General features: G+C 39.4%; 1 protein-coding gene and 1 pseudogene across 1 annotated transcript; one reads left to right on the top strand and one right to left on the bottom strand.

Annotated features, from left to right (window-relative positions):
* The first annotated feature begins 999 nt into the window (after nt 1–999).
* On the top strand, nt 1000–2328 carry LOC130715217 (uncharacterized mitochondrial protein AtMg00810-like; annotated as a pseudogene).
* A 2508-nt stretch (nt 2329–4836) lies between these two features.
* LOC130711546 (copper chaperone for superoxide dismutase, chloroplastic/cytosolic) lies at nt 4837–10702 on the bottom strand. The gene is made up of 6 exons (XM_057561218.1): nt 10376–10702; nt 10259–10285; nt 9968–10040; nt 9514–9648; nt 6096–6319; nt 4837–5258 (listed from the first exon to the last, which is right to left on the bottom strand). The coding sequence occupies exons 1-6, from the start codon at nt 10604–10606 to the stop codon at nt 4995–4997; spliced, it is 954 nt and encodes a 317-aa protein (XP_057417201.1). The 5' UTR covers nt 10607–10702; the 3' UTR covers nt 4837–4994.
* Between the last annotated feature and the right edge of the window lie 4081 nt (nt 10703–14783).

Genomic DNA, 14783 nt, shown 5'->3' with positions numbered 1-14783 from the left:
CTCCATGGCTCGCGATTCCTCCTTCTGTCACCGGAAGAGCTGAGTCTTCCCCACAGACGGCGCCAATGTTCTGTACTAGGGCAAGCTTATGTAAGAGAAAGACAAAAAGTAAACCCTAGCAGAGCACTAAAATAGCAAAACTACCATAAAAGGAATATTCTCATTAATGCTGAAAAAGTTGGTCCCGTACAAGTGGATGACCTCCCCTTTTATAGAGGGGGTGGTCATGATATGGATCTTTCCTATATTTGGGCCTGACAATCAGGGCCCAAATCCCCGTACATATAAGACAAATCCAAAGGAATCTTCCAGCTGGCTTGTGGGTCCATCACCTAAAGGAGGGCAATGAAGCTCGTCATGTTGCCTTTCCCGCCTTGGCTATCGTCAATGGTTTGTTGTTCATTTTGGGCGGGACATAATCTTCTTTATGTCCCGCCCAGTCCATTGAACATATTTCTTTTTACACTGTTCCTTCTAGTACACATGATCTTACCAAATCCGATCTCATTCGCATTGATCCATTTTCTACAAATTCAGACATCACTGATGCTCCTCTTGTTCCCCATAGTCCTACTAACTCTCATGTTGAGCTTTGCAGGGTTGACACTAGTAGTTCTGCTACTCCTGAAGCTTCATCTGTCCCCATGCCTCCCCAAGCAGCTTCTAAGATTGTAGATCTTCAACCTCATCGTCCTCAACGTGACCGTAAGTCCACTCAAAAGCCTGATTTTGTTTATTCTCTCTATTCCACTTCATTTGCTTCATTTTTAACCTCTATTCATAGCTTGTCTGAGCCCTCCTTTTATAAAGAGGCATTTCTTGATCCTGTTGGCAGCAGGCTATGGAAGAAGAACTTTCCGCTCTACGACAAATACTTGGGAACTTGTTTCTCTTCCACCAGGAAAAACTGCAATTGGTTCTCGTTGGGTTTATAAGATCAAAACTAAGTCTGATGGGTCAATTGTGAGATACAAAGCTCGTTTAGTCGCTAAGGGGTTTTCTCAGCAATATGGTATGGATTATGAAGAAACCTTTGCCCCTGTTGCTAAAATGACCACTATTCGGACCCTTATTGTCGTTGCGTCTGTTCGTCAGTGGCATATTTCCCAACTAGATGTTAAAAATGCTTTCTTCAATGATGATCTACAATAAGAGGTTTATATGGTTCCTCCACCAGGTGTCTCTCATAATCCAGGTGCGGTTTGTAAATTGAAGAAGGCTCTCTACGGGCTTAAACAAGCCCCTCGTGCTTGGTTTGAGAAGTTTTCCATTGTGATTAAATCCCTAGGTTTCACCTCCAGCCCCCATGACTCTGCATTGTTTGTCAAAAGCTCTCCTCATAGTCGTATTTTGCTCTCTCTTTATGTTGATGATATGATTATTACTGGGGATGATGTTGTTGGGATTACGAATTTGAAACTTCAATTGGCTAAACAATTTGAGATGAAAGATTTGGGTACTCTTCGTTACTTTCTGGGAATTGAGGTTGACTATTCCCCTCGAGGTTATCTGCTCTCTCTCTAAGTACATTGCCACCATTCTTGCACAAGCTCGTCTCTCTGATACTCGAACAGTTGACACTCCTCTTGAACTGAATACTCGATATAACTCATGTGATGGTGTCCCTTTGGAAGATCATACTTTGTATCGCACTCTTGTTGGCAGCTTGGTGTATCTTACCATTACTCGACCCGACATTGCCTATGCAGTGCATGTTGTTAGTCAGCTTGTTTCCTCCCCTACTACAGTTCATTGGGCAGCTGTCCTTCGCATTCTTCGTTATCTTATGGTTACTCAGTTTCAAAGCCTCTTATTCCCTTGCTCATCCTCATTGGAGCTGCGTGCTTACTCTGATGCTGATTGGGCTGGTTCTCCCTCTGATAGGAAATCTACAACTGGTTTTTTGCATTTTCCTTGGAGACTCTCTTATTTCTTGGAAAAGTAAGAAGCAAGCTGTTGTCTCTCAATCTTCTACTGAAGCTGAATATCGTGCCATGGCATCCACTACTGCAGAAATTGTTTGGTTGCGTTGGCTACTTGAATCCATGGGTGTCTCCCTCTCTGCACCTACTCCTATGTATTGTGATAATATGAGTGCCATTCAAATCACTCGCAACTCAGTCTTTCATGAACGCACCAAGCACATTGAGATTGATTGTCATTTCACTAGACATCATTTTCAGCAGGGGACTATCACCTTGCCCTTTGTGTCCTCCTCCATGCAGCTTGCTGACCTGTTTACTAAGTCTCATTTTGCTAGGCGCTTTCGTTTCTTGATTGGAAAACTCTCGATGCTTCCTATTCCTGTTGATGCATCGTGAGTTTGAGGGGGGATGTTAGATAATATTCTCTTATTTTATTATTTAGGTTTTATGGGTAGTATAGTCTTTTTCTCTTGAACTATTTATACTTTGCTTTGTCTCTTATTGTATTACCCTTGGACTATTGTTTGCCTCTAATAAAACCCTAGCACATCTTTCTCTTATGCTCTCTCTTCATCTTCTCTATTTCTCCTAACAGAAGGGTGGTTCCCTTTTCAAAGCTCCCATCGGAGTGGTGGCGGAGGTGGAGAAAATATTAAGGGCTTTCTTGTGGGGCAAAGGTGAAGAGGGTAGGAAGGTGGCTTGGATCCCTTGGAACCTAATATGTCAATCAAAAGAGTCGGGAGGTCTTGGTGTGGGATTTGTTAGCTGGAAGAACAATGCTCTCTTGCTCAAATGGGCATGGAGATTCGGAGTAGAGAGGGAGAGCCTATGGAGAAGAGTGATTATAGCAAAGGATAGCAGTGTGTTGCCTTTGCATGGCTTAGTGAACCAAAGGAGATGTTGGTCCCCTTTGTTGCGAGATCTGATTAAGGTGTTACAAGAAGATTTAGTGCTGGTCAGAGGTTTAAAGGAGGGCATGTTGTGTGCTGTTGGTGATGGTTGCTTTTGGGAGGATGTCTGGGTCGGTTCTGATTCGCTAGCAAGGCAATTCCCTAAGCGATTTGCTTTGTGCTCGCGTAAAGATGCTAAGATAGCGGAAGTGGGGCTCTTCTCGCAAGGAAAGTGGACAAGGAAAGTGGATTTGGGACTTGACTTTTCGGCGTGCTTTTTCTAGAAGGGAATTGGAGCTGTATGCAAATTTTGAACAAAAGATAAATTCGATCTTGATCTTTCCATCTCCCAATTCAAGTGATTCTTTGGTATGGTGCTTGGACAATTATGGGGTTTTTTTCTGTGAAATCCCTCATCAAATGGGCAGAAGAAAAGGCGTTTGGCACTACCAACAATTGCATACCAGATTAGATTCAAAAAATTCTGCCTCCCAAGGTCAATTTGTTTTTCTGGCAGGCCTCTATTAATAAAATACACCCTCTGGTAACACTTTGAGAATTTTTTTTTGTCCTTTATATAAGAAACACTCTTATAAAATTAAGTTAAATAATTCATTCCAATGCAAAGAAATTTATTCCCCATGCGAAAATTTGAAGGGAAATTGCAAGCACCCAATATGTATTGTCAACATTTATGATAATTAGCATGATTGTTCTTGTGAAAAGGAAAAAACTTCATCGGAATTAAGCATAGTAATTTATTTATAAAAAATATTAGTTTCCTTGGTTTCTGTGATTTTGTCAAAATTTTCTTATAAAAATGATCGGAGGGAGTAGCATCAAAAGAAAACTTAGTGAAAAGGGGTGCTGATCCTAGTACCATTGGGTTGTGCTCTTTCTGTGGGAGAGAAGTAGAGTCGAACAACAATCTTTTCCTTCACTGCCTCAAAGTTTGGCCCCTTTGGTGTGTTGTTTTTCGAAGGAAAGGTGTGTTGTGGGCGTGCCAACAACACTTGCAGATTTGTCAGCGGAGTGGAATGAATTAGCCGCAGGTACAGATATGATTTTATGGCAAATTATCAACTTCTCCTTAGTATGGTTTGTATGGTTAGGGCGGAATGACACGTTGTTTAAGGACAAGAGCTTTACCAGTCAGGAAATCTGGGATTTGCATCTGCTACGAGCCATATGGTGGGTTAAAGGGTCATGGCCTGGATGCCCTTATGATATGAATCACTTTTCTCAAAAGTTAAGAGGAAAGTAGCAGCTAAGAGATTGGTAGCATGGTCTCCACCTTCCTCTGGAGTTTTGAAATTCAATGTTGACGGAGCTTCCAAAGGTAATCCAGGGCCTTGCGGAGCGGGTGGCGTTATCGAAATTCATCTAGAGAGATTTTGGGTTATTTCTCTAAGAGTATTGGTTAAGGGTGGGCTTTCGAAGCGAAGGTAACTCCAAGTGAATATGAACAAGTTCAAAATAAAATGACGAACTCTACAACTTGCACCTGGTGTTTTGCAACAATTGAGGATTCGCACCCTAGCCTCCACAATTATCCCTGTTCGAGTGAGTTTTGGATGAAGATGGGTGCTCTTACTTGGCTGAATTTTCTGCATCAAGATCTCTCAATTTTCTACAATCCCTCTCTTGTCTTGAGTTGGGGTCATAAGCAAGTCATATGTGAGGTGGATTGTGCCGATCTCCTGATTTCTCTAGAGGATGAGAAGAGTGAGGTTTTTTCCAGTGCTCAAAGACAGTGACGCTAAACAACATTTAGAAGGATTTTAATGCTACCGCAGATTGCCTTGCTCGCTTGGGGCGCTCACTCGCCTCTTTGGAGTGTTCGTTGTATTGAGATTCCTCACATGGCTCATCGGCTCTTTCTGTTTTGTTTTGAGTTGTATTGTTTTCCCAAGCATAAAGAATGAGATTCAATTGCGGCTTCCCATGGAAAAACACATTACCATGGATTTTATCACCCGCAAATTTGAACAACAATAATAACAACAGCAAAAACAACACAATGATAACAACAAAATATTAATAATTTTAAAATATAGTTATAAACTGTATAAAACAAACATTATTGTATCCATAAGGTATAAAAGTCCTTAAAATATGAAGTACTGGGGGAGGACAGGGCAACTAAATTATAATCCTAAGTTTTCATGAAACTACTTTATCAGACCTTGCTAGTAACAAAATCTCTGTCACTTGCCTCCCATATGGTGGTGCCATCACAAGTACAGAGTTTTTTATAGTTCTCACCCACTCCTGCACTTCTGGCAATTACTGCAGCAGCTACACCATGTTCTGATTTATCTTCAGTTGCATATACCACTAAAGATCGTCCAATGAGATCACCCACCCTCAGATTTTCTCTGACCCCAGTGTAGAAGGCCTCACCCTTTTCGTCAACATCTAGTGTTCCCAGGTCACCAAGTGGCTGAAATTCAAATCAACAACCTCTTTCATGCTGTGTTTGAGATCATTAAAAATAGAAGAATTTGATTTCAAACAATAGAATTTGAACTAATTTTCAAATCAAATTTTACCAGTGAAACACTAAAAAATATATTGATTTGGTTTTGCATTACTAGTTTTATGACACGTACTTAGAACAGATTTAATGAATTAACTAAAACTCCAAAACGTCAAGTTAAACCATCAAAAGTAAAATCAATTCAATCCAAGTTTGATATAGTTTTCATTTGAACAAAACTTCAAAAGAATAAAAAGAAATCAGATCAAATTTGCCTCTACTCTGAATTTTCCAACAAAGGATTTTATTTGCAAATCCAAACAATTAAAAAATTAATTTTCCAACAAAGAATTTTATTTGCAAATCCAAACAATTAAAAAATTATTTGATTCAAAACAAATTAGGATTTCTAAGAACAACCGTCAGAAAGAGAACAACAAACAAGGACACAGGGTTCAAATATATGGAAAAATGCTTCTTATTGTTGCTATTTTTGTAGCTTGAGGAAGAAAACTTCAGATATTCTCTATGCTTGTATTTTTCTGCCATTCTACCGTACCCAATCCCCAAATTAAGCTAGATCACTAGCTAAACGAAGTTTCAGTAATACATTTCAAAAATCACAATTTAGAGGGATATAGTAAGCCTCAATCAATAGAAATATCCTATACTTCTGATTCGTCAAAATATTCAAAATTCAGTCCCCTTTACCATTTTGTAATAACATAAATACCAGTAATTAGTCCTTGAGAAAAAACGGTAAAATAGAAGTCATCCAGAAGGTATATCAAAAAAGCAAACCTCTTTAGTGTTTTCCTCATTTGTAGGATTGAACACTTTACCAGTGCTCGCGGCACCTCTAGTCAGATCACCAAACTCATTAATGGACCAACCATGCTTTCCTGGTGATAGCCCACTGAAGTTGGCTTCAATCCTAGCCAGTTCCATATTTACTTGAGCCAGGCGAACAACACCAAAAATATTGGGACCCTTGAATTCAGAGACAGCAGCAGATATTAAGAAGTCTGTAAAGCATAGGAAAGAGTCAATTAAATAAGAACTAATAAAACAGCTGAAACGATGCAAAGTTGAGCATTTGAATAACATTGCTGACAATCATAATACTTGAATTTGAGTTGTTTATACACTGTCATAACAACTAACAAGTGCTATAATAGGATTATAAAATACAAACATCACATCATACAACTAAACAAATATTTGCTCTTAGAAAATGTAAAAACATCAAGCAGTTGCTGCAGTCTAAGCAAAACCAAGTCCATGCCATGTTAGGGTCAATAAAGAGAATATGGTATACAGACAATTTGCTACAACATAAGAAGGAATATATTGGCTATTGAGAGTATGGCAGATGAACAGACAAAGCATATAGGTGAATCCATGAAATGGAATACTACAATAATTTGCTCGAGGAAAGAAACTACTACATTTGCACTGGTGAACATAAGTCAGGACAAGCTGGGTTTTAACTTAAATAGGCATGGCATGACCTATTTCTCAAACATGAGACCTCAGTATGGATATAGGAAGCCTTCTTTTAAAGTCTGATTTGTATAAAAATGCTAGTTAAAAGTCAATTTTTAAGTAACTGGTTTTTTGGTGCAATGGAAAAAGAAAACAAAAGAAAAGAAAAGCTAAATCCTGCAAGGACTATCCCTCAAGAGGAACTACTCCAACTCAAAAGGGGGGACTCTAAAATAAGCAAATCAGAGCTGGACATAGATCCTTGCTTTGCTAGCCAAATAGCTAATCAGCAGAGGAATTTGCATCTCTGGGGACATGAACATCATGAAGCTCCCAATCTTGATTAGTAACTGATAAAGCTATATAAATAGACCACCAAATATTTGATTTTACAACATTATAATATTAGCAAAAACATAATCATATTTATATAGAACAACGTCATCCCTAAATGACTTCTTTAATGGCCTAAATCCTAGTCTTATAAGCTAAATAGACTTTTAAAAGTCTTAGTTCAATTGGCAAATAGGTCTAGCCTAACCTAGACTCACTATGGGATAGGCCATAGACTCCCGACAGGCCATTTGTCCAATTTCAATCCCTATGTAACAATTGTTTACAACCTTATCTTGATGCCAATATGCTGCATGCCGTGTCAAAATTCAGCAGTTTCCTTCATTCTTCAAAGGGATATTGTCATATAGCACCATCAACGCAGAGACCAAATCACAGAACACACTTGTTGTTCCAGAGACCAAAGTCTCCTACATAGAGTATTTTCTGTCTACAATAAAAACTAACAACATCTCATAATTACATACCGTATTATCACATAAACTTCTAATAATTAACTGCCAGTAGTTAATTTCTAATCATAACTGCCATTTCTGCCAACAATTATTTTCTAATCACAACTAACATCAAGCAGTTACCCCTACTGCTGTTTGGTTTGGCTAGTTTGTAGACAATAGATCAGCCCATAGGATCCCATCACCTCCCCCCTGAACTATCAGCCTTGTCCCGCAGACTAAAAGTAGGCAATTGGCTCTTCCACATAAGTTCCCTTTCATTGTGCTTGCCCAGAATCTTCTACTGTCAGATAAAAACTTTCCCTTCAAATTTTCTATCTTTTCCTCCATGTTGGCCATCTTCTCATCAGTGCTCGTCTTCATATCCATGAATTTCTCCTCCAACAAGTTCACTCTGACAAACAACCTAGCCATGGTGAATGATATACTTCACTGGCCCCAGTTCTCCTTGGGATCTAACAGGTTGTATCAAAATGATAGAACTCCCAAGATAAATTGAATAATTATATTACTGACATAGAAATCAGACATAATACAGAAATACTGGCTGTCCAAAGGACCGAAGTATCCTACAGAGTGTAATACCTATCCACAATAAAAAGTAACAGCATTGCACACATAATTACACCTCATACTTTCACATATTCTCCTCATATAAATAAGTGCTAGTAGTCATTGTATAATCATAATAATTATTAAGTAGTTCTTCCCTAATTACTTCCTAATCATTACTGCCATTAGGCAGTCACCCCAGCTGTTTTGGCTGGTCTGTAGACCAATGGATCAACCTCTGGGTACAGACACGTGTAGTACAAAAGCACCCCACAGCTCACGTTTCACATATGAATAAATATTGGAATACAAGAAAGTAATACAATCAAATATGTGAAGAAAAAAAAAACTGGTTTTCCTGCTGTATACTCCGTCGTTAGTAATGTCGATGATAAGAATAAATAAAATTCCAATGAAGATTTTCAACTGCTTTAGCAGGAAAATAAAACGAAACTGATGTACCAACAACAAAAAATACAAAGAATCGTAACTGGTGCAACGTAGAAATAAATAGCAGAAAGAGAACAGTGTCCTAGGTATGCTAATTTCCAATCTCCAACCACATATGTCTATAGAAACAAGATCATCGAATCTTTGTAATTTTAGGGGCTTTAGCAAACATGTATAAAATTAAGTCTTACTAGCAAATTACTCAAAATGTTTCAGTTAGTATGTTTTGTTTTACTAGATTATGGAATGGGAATCAAAAAGTATAAGCAAATGTAAGAGAAACCTAGGATTTGATGAGAATGCAGCACCAACAATGTTTTCTTAATTAAAAGAGGTATAATGTGAACTATGATGTTTGGTTATAAATGTATCAACATTCATTTGATGCTGAAGAACATCCTTGATTTTCTGAACTAAAAGTAATGAGCAAACAAGTTTAAATTGAGGCATAAAGCAGCGAGATTGTCACCACAACAACCACACTAGTATCACACCGACACTTCATAACTGTCATACTGTAATCATTATACACAAAAAAAAAATTAAGAGCAAAACTATCTGAAACAACACTAACCTTCAATTTGGCAACTTTTACCATCTCATGTGAAGATGAATAACAGGAGAATTTGCAAACTTGATTTTGAGTAGTTAGTGTTGGCTAAGTGAAGTGATAACATTTTTTCTCAAAGTAAACTTCAGTACAAAGCTCTTAACTTTATGTAAAAGCAACATCACTTCATTTCAACTCAAATGTGCTTTTAGGGTTAGACAGGATTTTGGTATAAAACTATCGAACATGAAGACAAAATCACGTTATATACTTTCTATTACGAACAGAATTATATAGAGTAATAGTCACACAAAACTAGTGTTAAAAAATCTGCAACCAGCAACATTGAAAAGCAAGGAGTTGACCGGCGAACCTTCTGGGACTCCTTGTCCTATTAATCTGGCTTTTCTACCAGTCTGCTCCAAAGCTTCAGTCATGGTCTTCACCGGCGTCGAACCGAGTATCCTAACAACCTGATTGCTCAAGTCCACTTCCACGTTCTTCACTCCTGTAAAAAGTGAGAGCACCAGAATGACACAAAAGATGGGAACCTCAGGCACGTTTGAACCACAAAAGACTTGTGAAATTGATCTAATTTTAACAAAGGAGACATTTTTCAGGCAAGTAGTAAATGAGAATCAATTACACATAAAAAAAAATCCATTGATACATGAAGAAATCCAATCAAATCAGATCAGCTAAGAATGGATTTGCATTCAATTCCATACTTTAAACATTTCAATCACGCTGTAAGCAGAAATAAATTGCTAAAGTATATATGGCATGAGTTGATCCTGTTCAAGCAAATCACTGAAACACTTACTTACCCTTAATGGTGTTCAGCTTCTCTTTGACCGAATTAACACAACCGGCGCATTTCATATCCACCATATACTCCGTCTGAAATCAAATCAACAAAAAAAAAAAAATAACTTGCAATTTTACTACCAATCCCATAGGGACATAAGGGTTGGGTGGGATGAAGAGTCCCGGGTTCGGACCCGAGGATGACTAATTTACTAACATTACTAACCACTAATATTTGCCTATAAAAAAAAACTATCAATCGCATAGAAATAGCGACGAAAAGAGAGAAAGAGCATTGTGAACAAACTCACCAGTAACTCCGGCAAGACATGTTCGGTCTGCGAGAGGAAGAGAATCAGAAGTTAAGATATACAGCGTGAATCAGTGATTAAGAGATGAAATTGGAGAGAAATTGATGAAGGTCGAACCTGGTTAGAGAGCTTGGTGTCCATTCGGAGAGGTGAGGGAGGAGCAACGAATGCTTTGACGAGGGTGAACCTGTTGGGGTTGGAAGAGAAGGATGCGTTTGGGGATTTGGGGGAAGAAGAAGAAGATGGGGAAGATGATGATGGAGAAGAAAAGGCGAAGACTGCAGGGATAGCAGAAGAAGCTGCTATTGCAGCGCTTGTAGTTGTTGCCACTGACCTCAGAAATGCCATTTCACTGCAACAAATTATCTTTCTTTATATTCGGTCTCAGTATGCAATGCACCTACCCCGCGCTCGCTCTCTTGCATTTCATCTCACTTGCTTCTAGATGGATCCGCAGCTCCTTTATATTCTTTTTCCCCTTTTTAGTTCCATTTTCGACCAAGTTTACATTATCATTCCATATTTATATTCCTAAACTAAAACCTTTTTTTTTTCTTCCAATTTTATTGTTTTTCTTTTTTTGAACGAAACATGAAATTGATTAAACCATGGCCGGCATAAAAGCCAAAATATCTGCCTGAAGTAGGCCATACAAACCCGGGGGACCTTCCTCTATCCAAACAACATCTGAGAGGGTAGAGGCGTTCCAGGCCATAAAATCAGCACAAAAGTTTCCCTGTCTACGAACGAAAGATAAAGCAACATAATCAAACAAATTCAAAAGACCCTTACAGTCTTGAACAACAGTAAACAAAAGAGACCGGCCAACATCCCTATTCCAAGCATGGAATAACTGTAAGCTATCAGTCACGAACTGAACACGCCTGAAGCCTTACTATGAGGACAAAACCATAGCCCAACTAGGGGTAGAAATAAGCCAAGCGGCCCAACAGAGGCTTGTGGCTTGGCTCGTCAGAGGCTTGCCTTGGCTTGACTCGTTTATTAAAAAAGCTAGACTTAGGCTTTTTAAAAGGCTTAATTAACTAAAAAGGTCAAGTCCAAGTTATCATAAAAGCCTCTTTGGCTTGATAGGTCGGTTTGTTTATCTATTACTTTTATTAATATTATAAATAAATATAATATAATAATATACTATATTATTTTTTAAAAAAAAAACTGATGTTTACTTTACTTTGTATAAAACATAAAACCTTAAGTCTCTAACTTAGATTAAAAGCCTTTAAGAATTTTAGCACAGCACAAGAGGCACAGCAACAGCAGGCAAGCACGCAGGCCGGCAGCTGGCGGCTGCAACAAGCCACCACTGTGGCGCCCAAAGTCCGCCTGTTCTCCACAACCGTGAGTCACGACCACCATCGTTTTAGATAAATAGGCTTTTAAGTAGGCTTGTAGGCCAAGCCAAGCCTTAAAGTTTGGCTTTTGACAGGCCACAAGCCAGGCTTGGGCCATGAAAACACAATGCAGGTCAGGCTTGGGCCACGCAAAGCTTGGCTTGACTTGGCTTATTTCCACCCCTAAGCCCAACGGAGACAAAGGGCCTCCGCTTCGATCGCTGATGCTGCTATTGTCGGATATGAAGAAGCTGCTGCCAAAATCTGGTCATCTCGAGCTACCAAACCAAACCCAGCAAACATATCATTACCAAGGGAAGCATCCACATTCACCTTGATGACATCCGCGGCTAGTTGACTCCACGTCCCTATCCCCGTCTGTAAGGCCCAAGTTTTAACGCTTTGGATAAGTGAATAAAATAAAAGAGTTATTTGATTAAGATAAATTTGGGAAGGAAAGAGGTTCAGGAAAAGTCCAAGAATGTATCGAAAAACCGAAAGAGTTATAGCACAACTAACATACGCTTAATCCTAGGTCGAAGGTATTAGTGAATAGTTAATTTACGCTTTAGGACACGATGGAAACTAATTCCAAAAATCCTCAGAGAAATGTTAGAACTTCTCTTTTCCGTCCTTAAACAACCATTTCGATGCGAAATCCTGGAAAGTACGAACGTCAAATTCCAATTCTCGGAAGTTTGCCGAAACGGAATCCCTGATAGTTCGAAAAACCTAAGATCGACAGACGATGAAGACTTTTTCTATCCGGAAACTCAAATGAAGATTCCACCCGCGTTCTCCTACTTCTCTCATCATTCCTAATCTTTCTTCAGAAGGAAGTTTTCTCATCCGACGATCACTGCAAAAAGTAGTTTTTCGGGATAAACCGACTTACACCGACTTATGCCGATTTTGGATCTTTTGGTTTAATTCCAAGAATCCTGTTTTGAGTTCTGGAATTCTGTCGCCAGAACCTATCTTAGAATGCGCAGAGGAACGCGCAGGAAAAATCGGAATCGCAAAAAAATCATTTTTCCGTTTTTTCCAAAACCTATAAATAGCTTGAAAATTAGATTTTTGAGAAAAAAACCCATTTTCCCCACCCCCAAAACCGCGAGTTCCTAGAGAGAGAGAGAGATCCGGATCTTCGTCGTTTCTTGCCCGTTTGCTTCACCGATCGTCACTAATCGAAGACCTCGAGGTAGGTAATCTATACTCTCCTTCGAATCGTCGTTTCTGTCCATTTCTCCTGCGACTTTCTGAGTTCAAAATTTTGAGGTTTTTGAAAAACTGTTCAAATCAGCTGATTTCAGCGTCTAAACTTCTTCCCTGCATGCTCCTGAGCGTGTTCTGCGGATTAGATTTTGTCAAATGTCGACGAAATGCCGCCGGGATCAATTTCTACCCTAAATACCCATTTTTCGGCAAAGTCGCAACCTTTACGCTCTAATCTATCGACTTGGCTTAGTGCTAGTAGGATTTGTCGTCATAAACGTCGTTGTGGACGTCCCCATCCAATTTGTTTTTCAAAAATCCAATTTTGAAATTCTGAGCTAAAAATAATGACCAAACTGCCCCTATATCAGTTTTCGATCCGAAAATTTTTCCGAGCCTAGAACCGTCTTAGTTACGGCTTATGTTAACCTAGGAACCAAGTTTGATCGAAGAAAAATCGACCCTCCCAATTAAGGAAAGTGGCCGAGAGCTATATCAAGGGGGGAGGAGAATCCGATTTTTCGAAAACTTGTCTTAACGCGTTAGATTGTCGTACCAAGGAGGTAGTAGTGTACTGTGTAACCCTAGGACTCTTTGATCGCTGAGTTTCTGACTCTTGGTGTTGATTTCTGTGATTTTTGCTTAAGGTTCGTTTGAGGAGATTCCCAGAAATCAAGGAGAAGAGTTTGGAGAACATCTTGAGGAAGAAGCTGGAAGACCCACCGGTGAGGGCTACTCTCTGAATTACTAGATAATGCTTTAGGTGTCGACAAGTTCGACTTGATCTATGTGTTATGCACTTAATTGCTAAATGTCTGAATTGTTCTCTGAGGCTTCGGCCGACCTTGTTGAGTACTTGAGGCCATGATATTGTGTGCTAAATGATTCACATGCTATGTGCTACATGGTTAACTTAGGATGTGTTGGAATATGCTGTTTATGCTTTTGACTGAGCTGTTTTATTTATGCTATTCCACTTGTACCTGAGATTCTGAAGAGTGAGGTTTACGGGCAGGTCATGCCGAATTTTTATGAGATTTTGAGAGAGTTTTAAAAGGACGAACGGAGTTCGGACCTTGTCATGCTCCAATGGATCGAGACCTTCTCAGGGAATTACTTGGGTTTATGGGAACTTTGAAACTCATAGGGAATACGATAAGACTAAAAAGAGCTATTTTTATAAAGAAAATTCATAAGATATTAAACAACCTCTAAACCTTTAAATAAAGATAACAATCTCGGATGCAAGCTTTGGATTGAAGTTTAGTTTTGGAAAACGAGAAGTGTCGTCGGATCCAAGTGTTGAGAAGATTTCGAGTTCTGGGTATGTTGATACTCATTCGCTCTGGGAGCAGTTTGTTTAGCCATCCAAGGGATGAGCCGAGAAGCTTCACGGAGGTGTGAGACCTTGTGAATGCGTGATACTCCACTGAGGCGTGAGACCTTGTGGAAAGCATGGATCTTCACTGAGGCGTGAGACCTCGTGAACAGCATGAAACTTCATTGAAGCGTGAGACTTCGTGCAAGTGTGTAAATTCACTGAGGCGTGAGACCTTGTGAAAGCATAAAACTTCACTGAAGCGTGAGACTTTGTGAATGTGTGAGACTCCACAGAAGCGAGAGACTTCGTGAGAGCATTGATGACTCGAAGAGTTGTCGTGAGTGGTTGCACTCTTTTGTTTATGATTAATTGTATTTTGTCGCAGAATCGACATTTACCTTAGGGTATTTTTTTAGAGACTTTAAGTTATCTAGAACACGTGGCGACGTGTCGGGTGAGGTCGGAGACGTTGTTTGGCTAATCACTTGCATTCATGCACTCATTTTGAGGTTAATACACGGCGTGATACCGGACCTCGGTGGATTCCAAAATGGTCATAAGACCCGGATTTCCATATTTAGGACACTACGGTGGTCCTCAGTAGCAGACGGAATGGCAGACCTACGGGTTCACTGCT

The sequence above is a fragment of the Lotus japonicus genome, chromosome 4 (genome assembly GCF_012489685.1).
Source record: "Lotus japonicus ecotype B-129 chromosome 4, LjGifu_v1.2".
In the NCBI taxonomy this organism is placed as follows: Eukaryota; Viridiplantae; Streptophyta; class Magnoliopsida; order Fabales; family Fabaceae; genus Lotus; species Lotus japonicus.
Note: the sequence above shows the minus strand (reverse complement) of the source record. Positions and strands in the feature narration are given on the sequence as shown.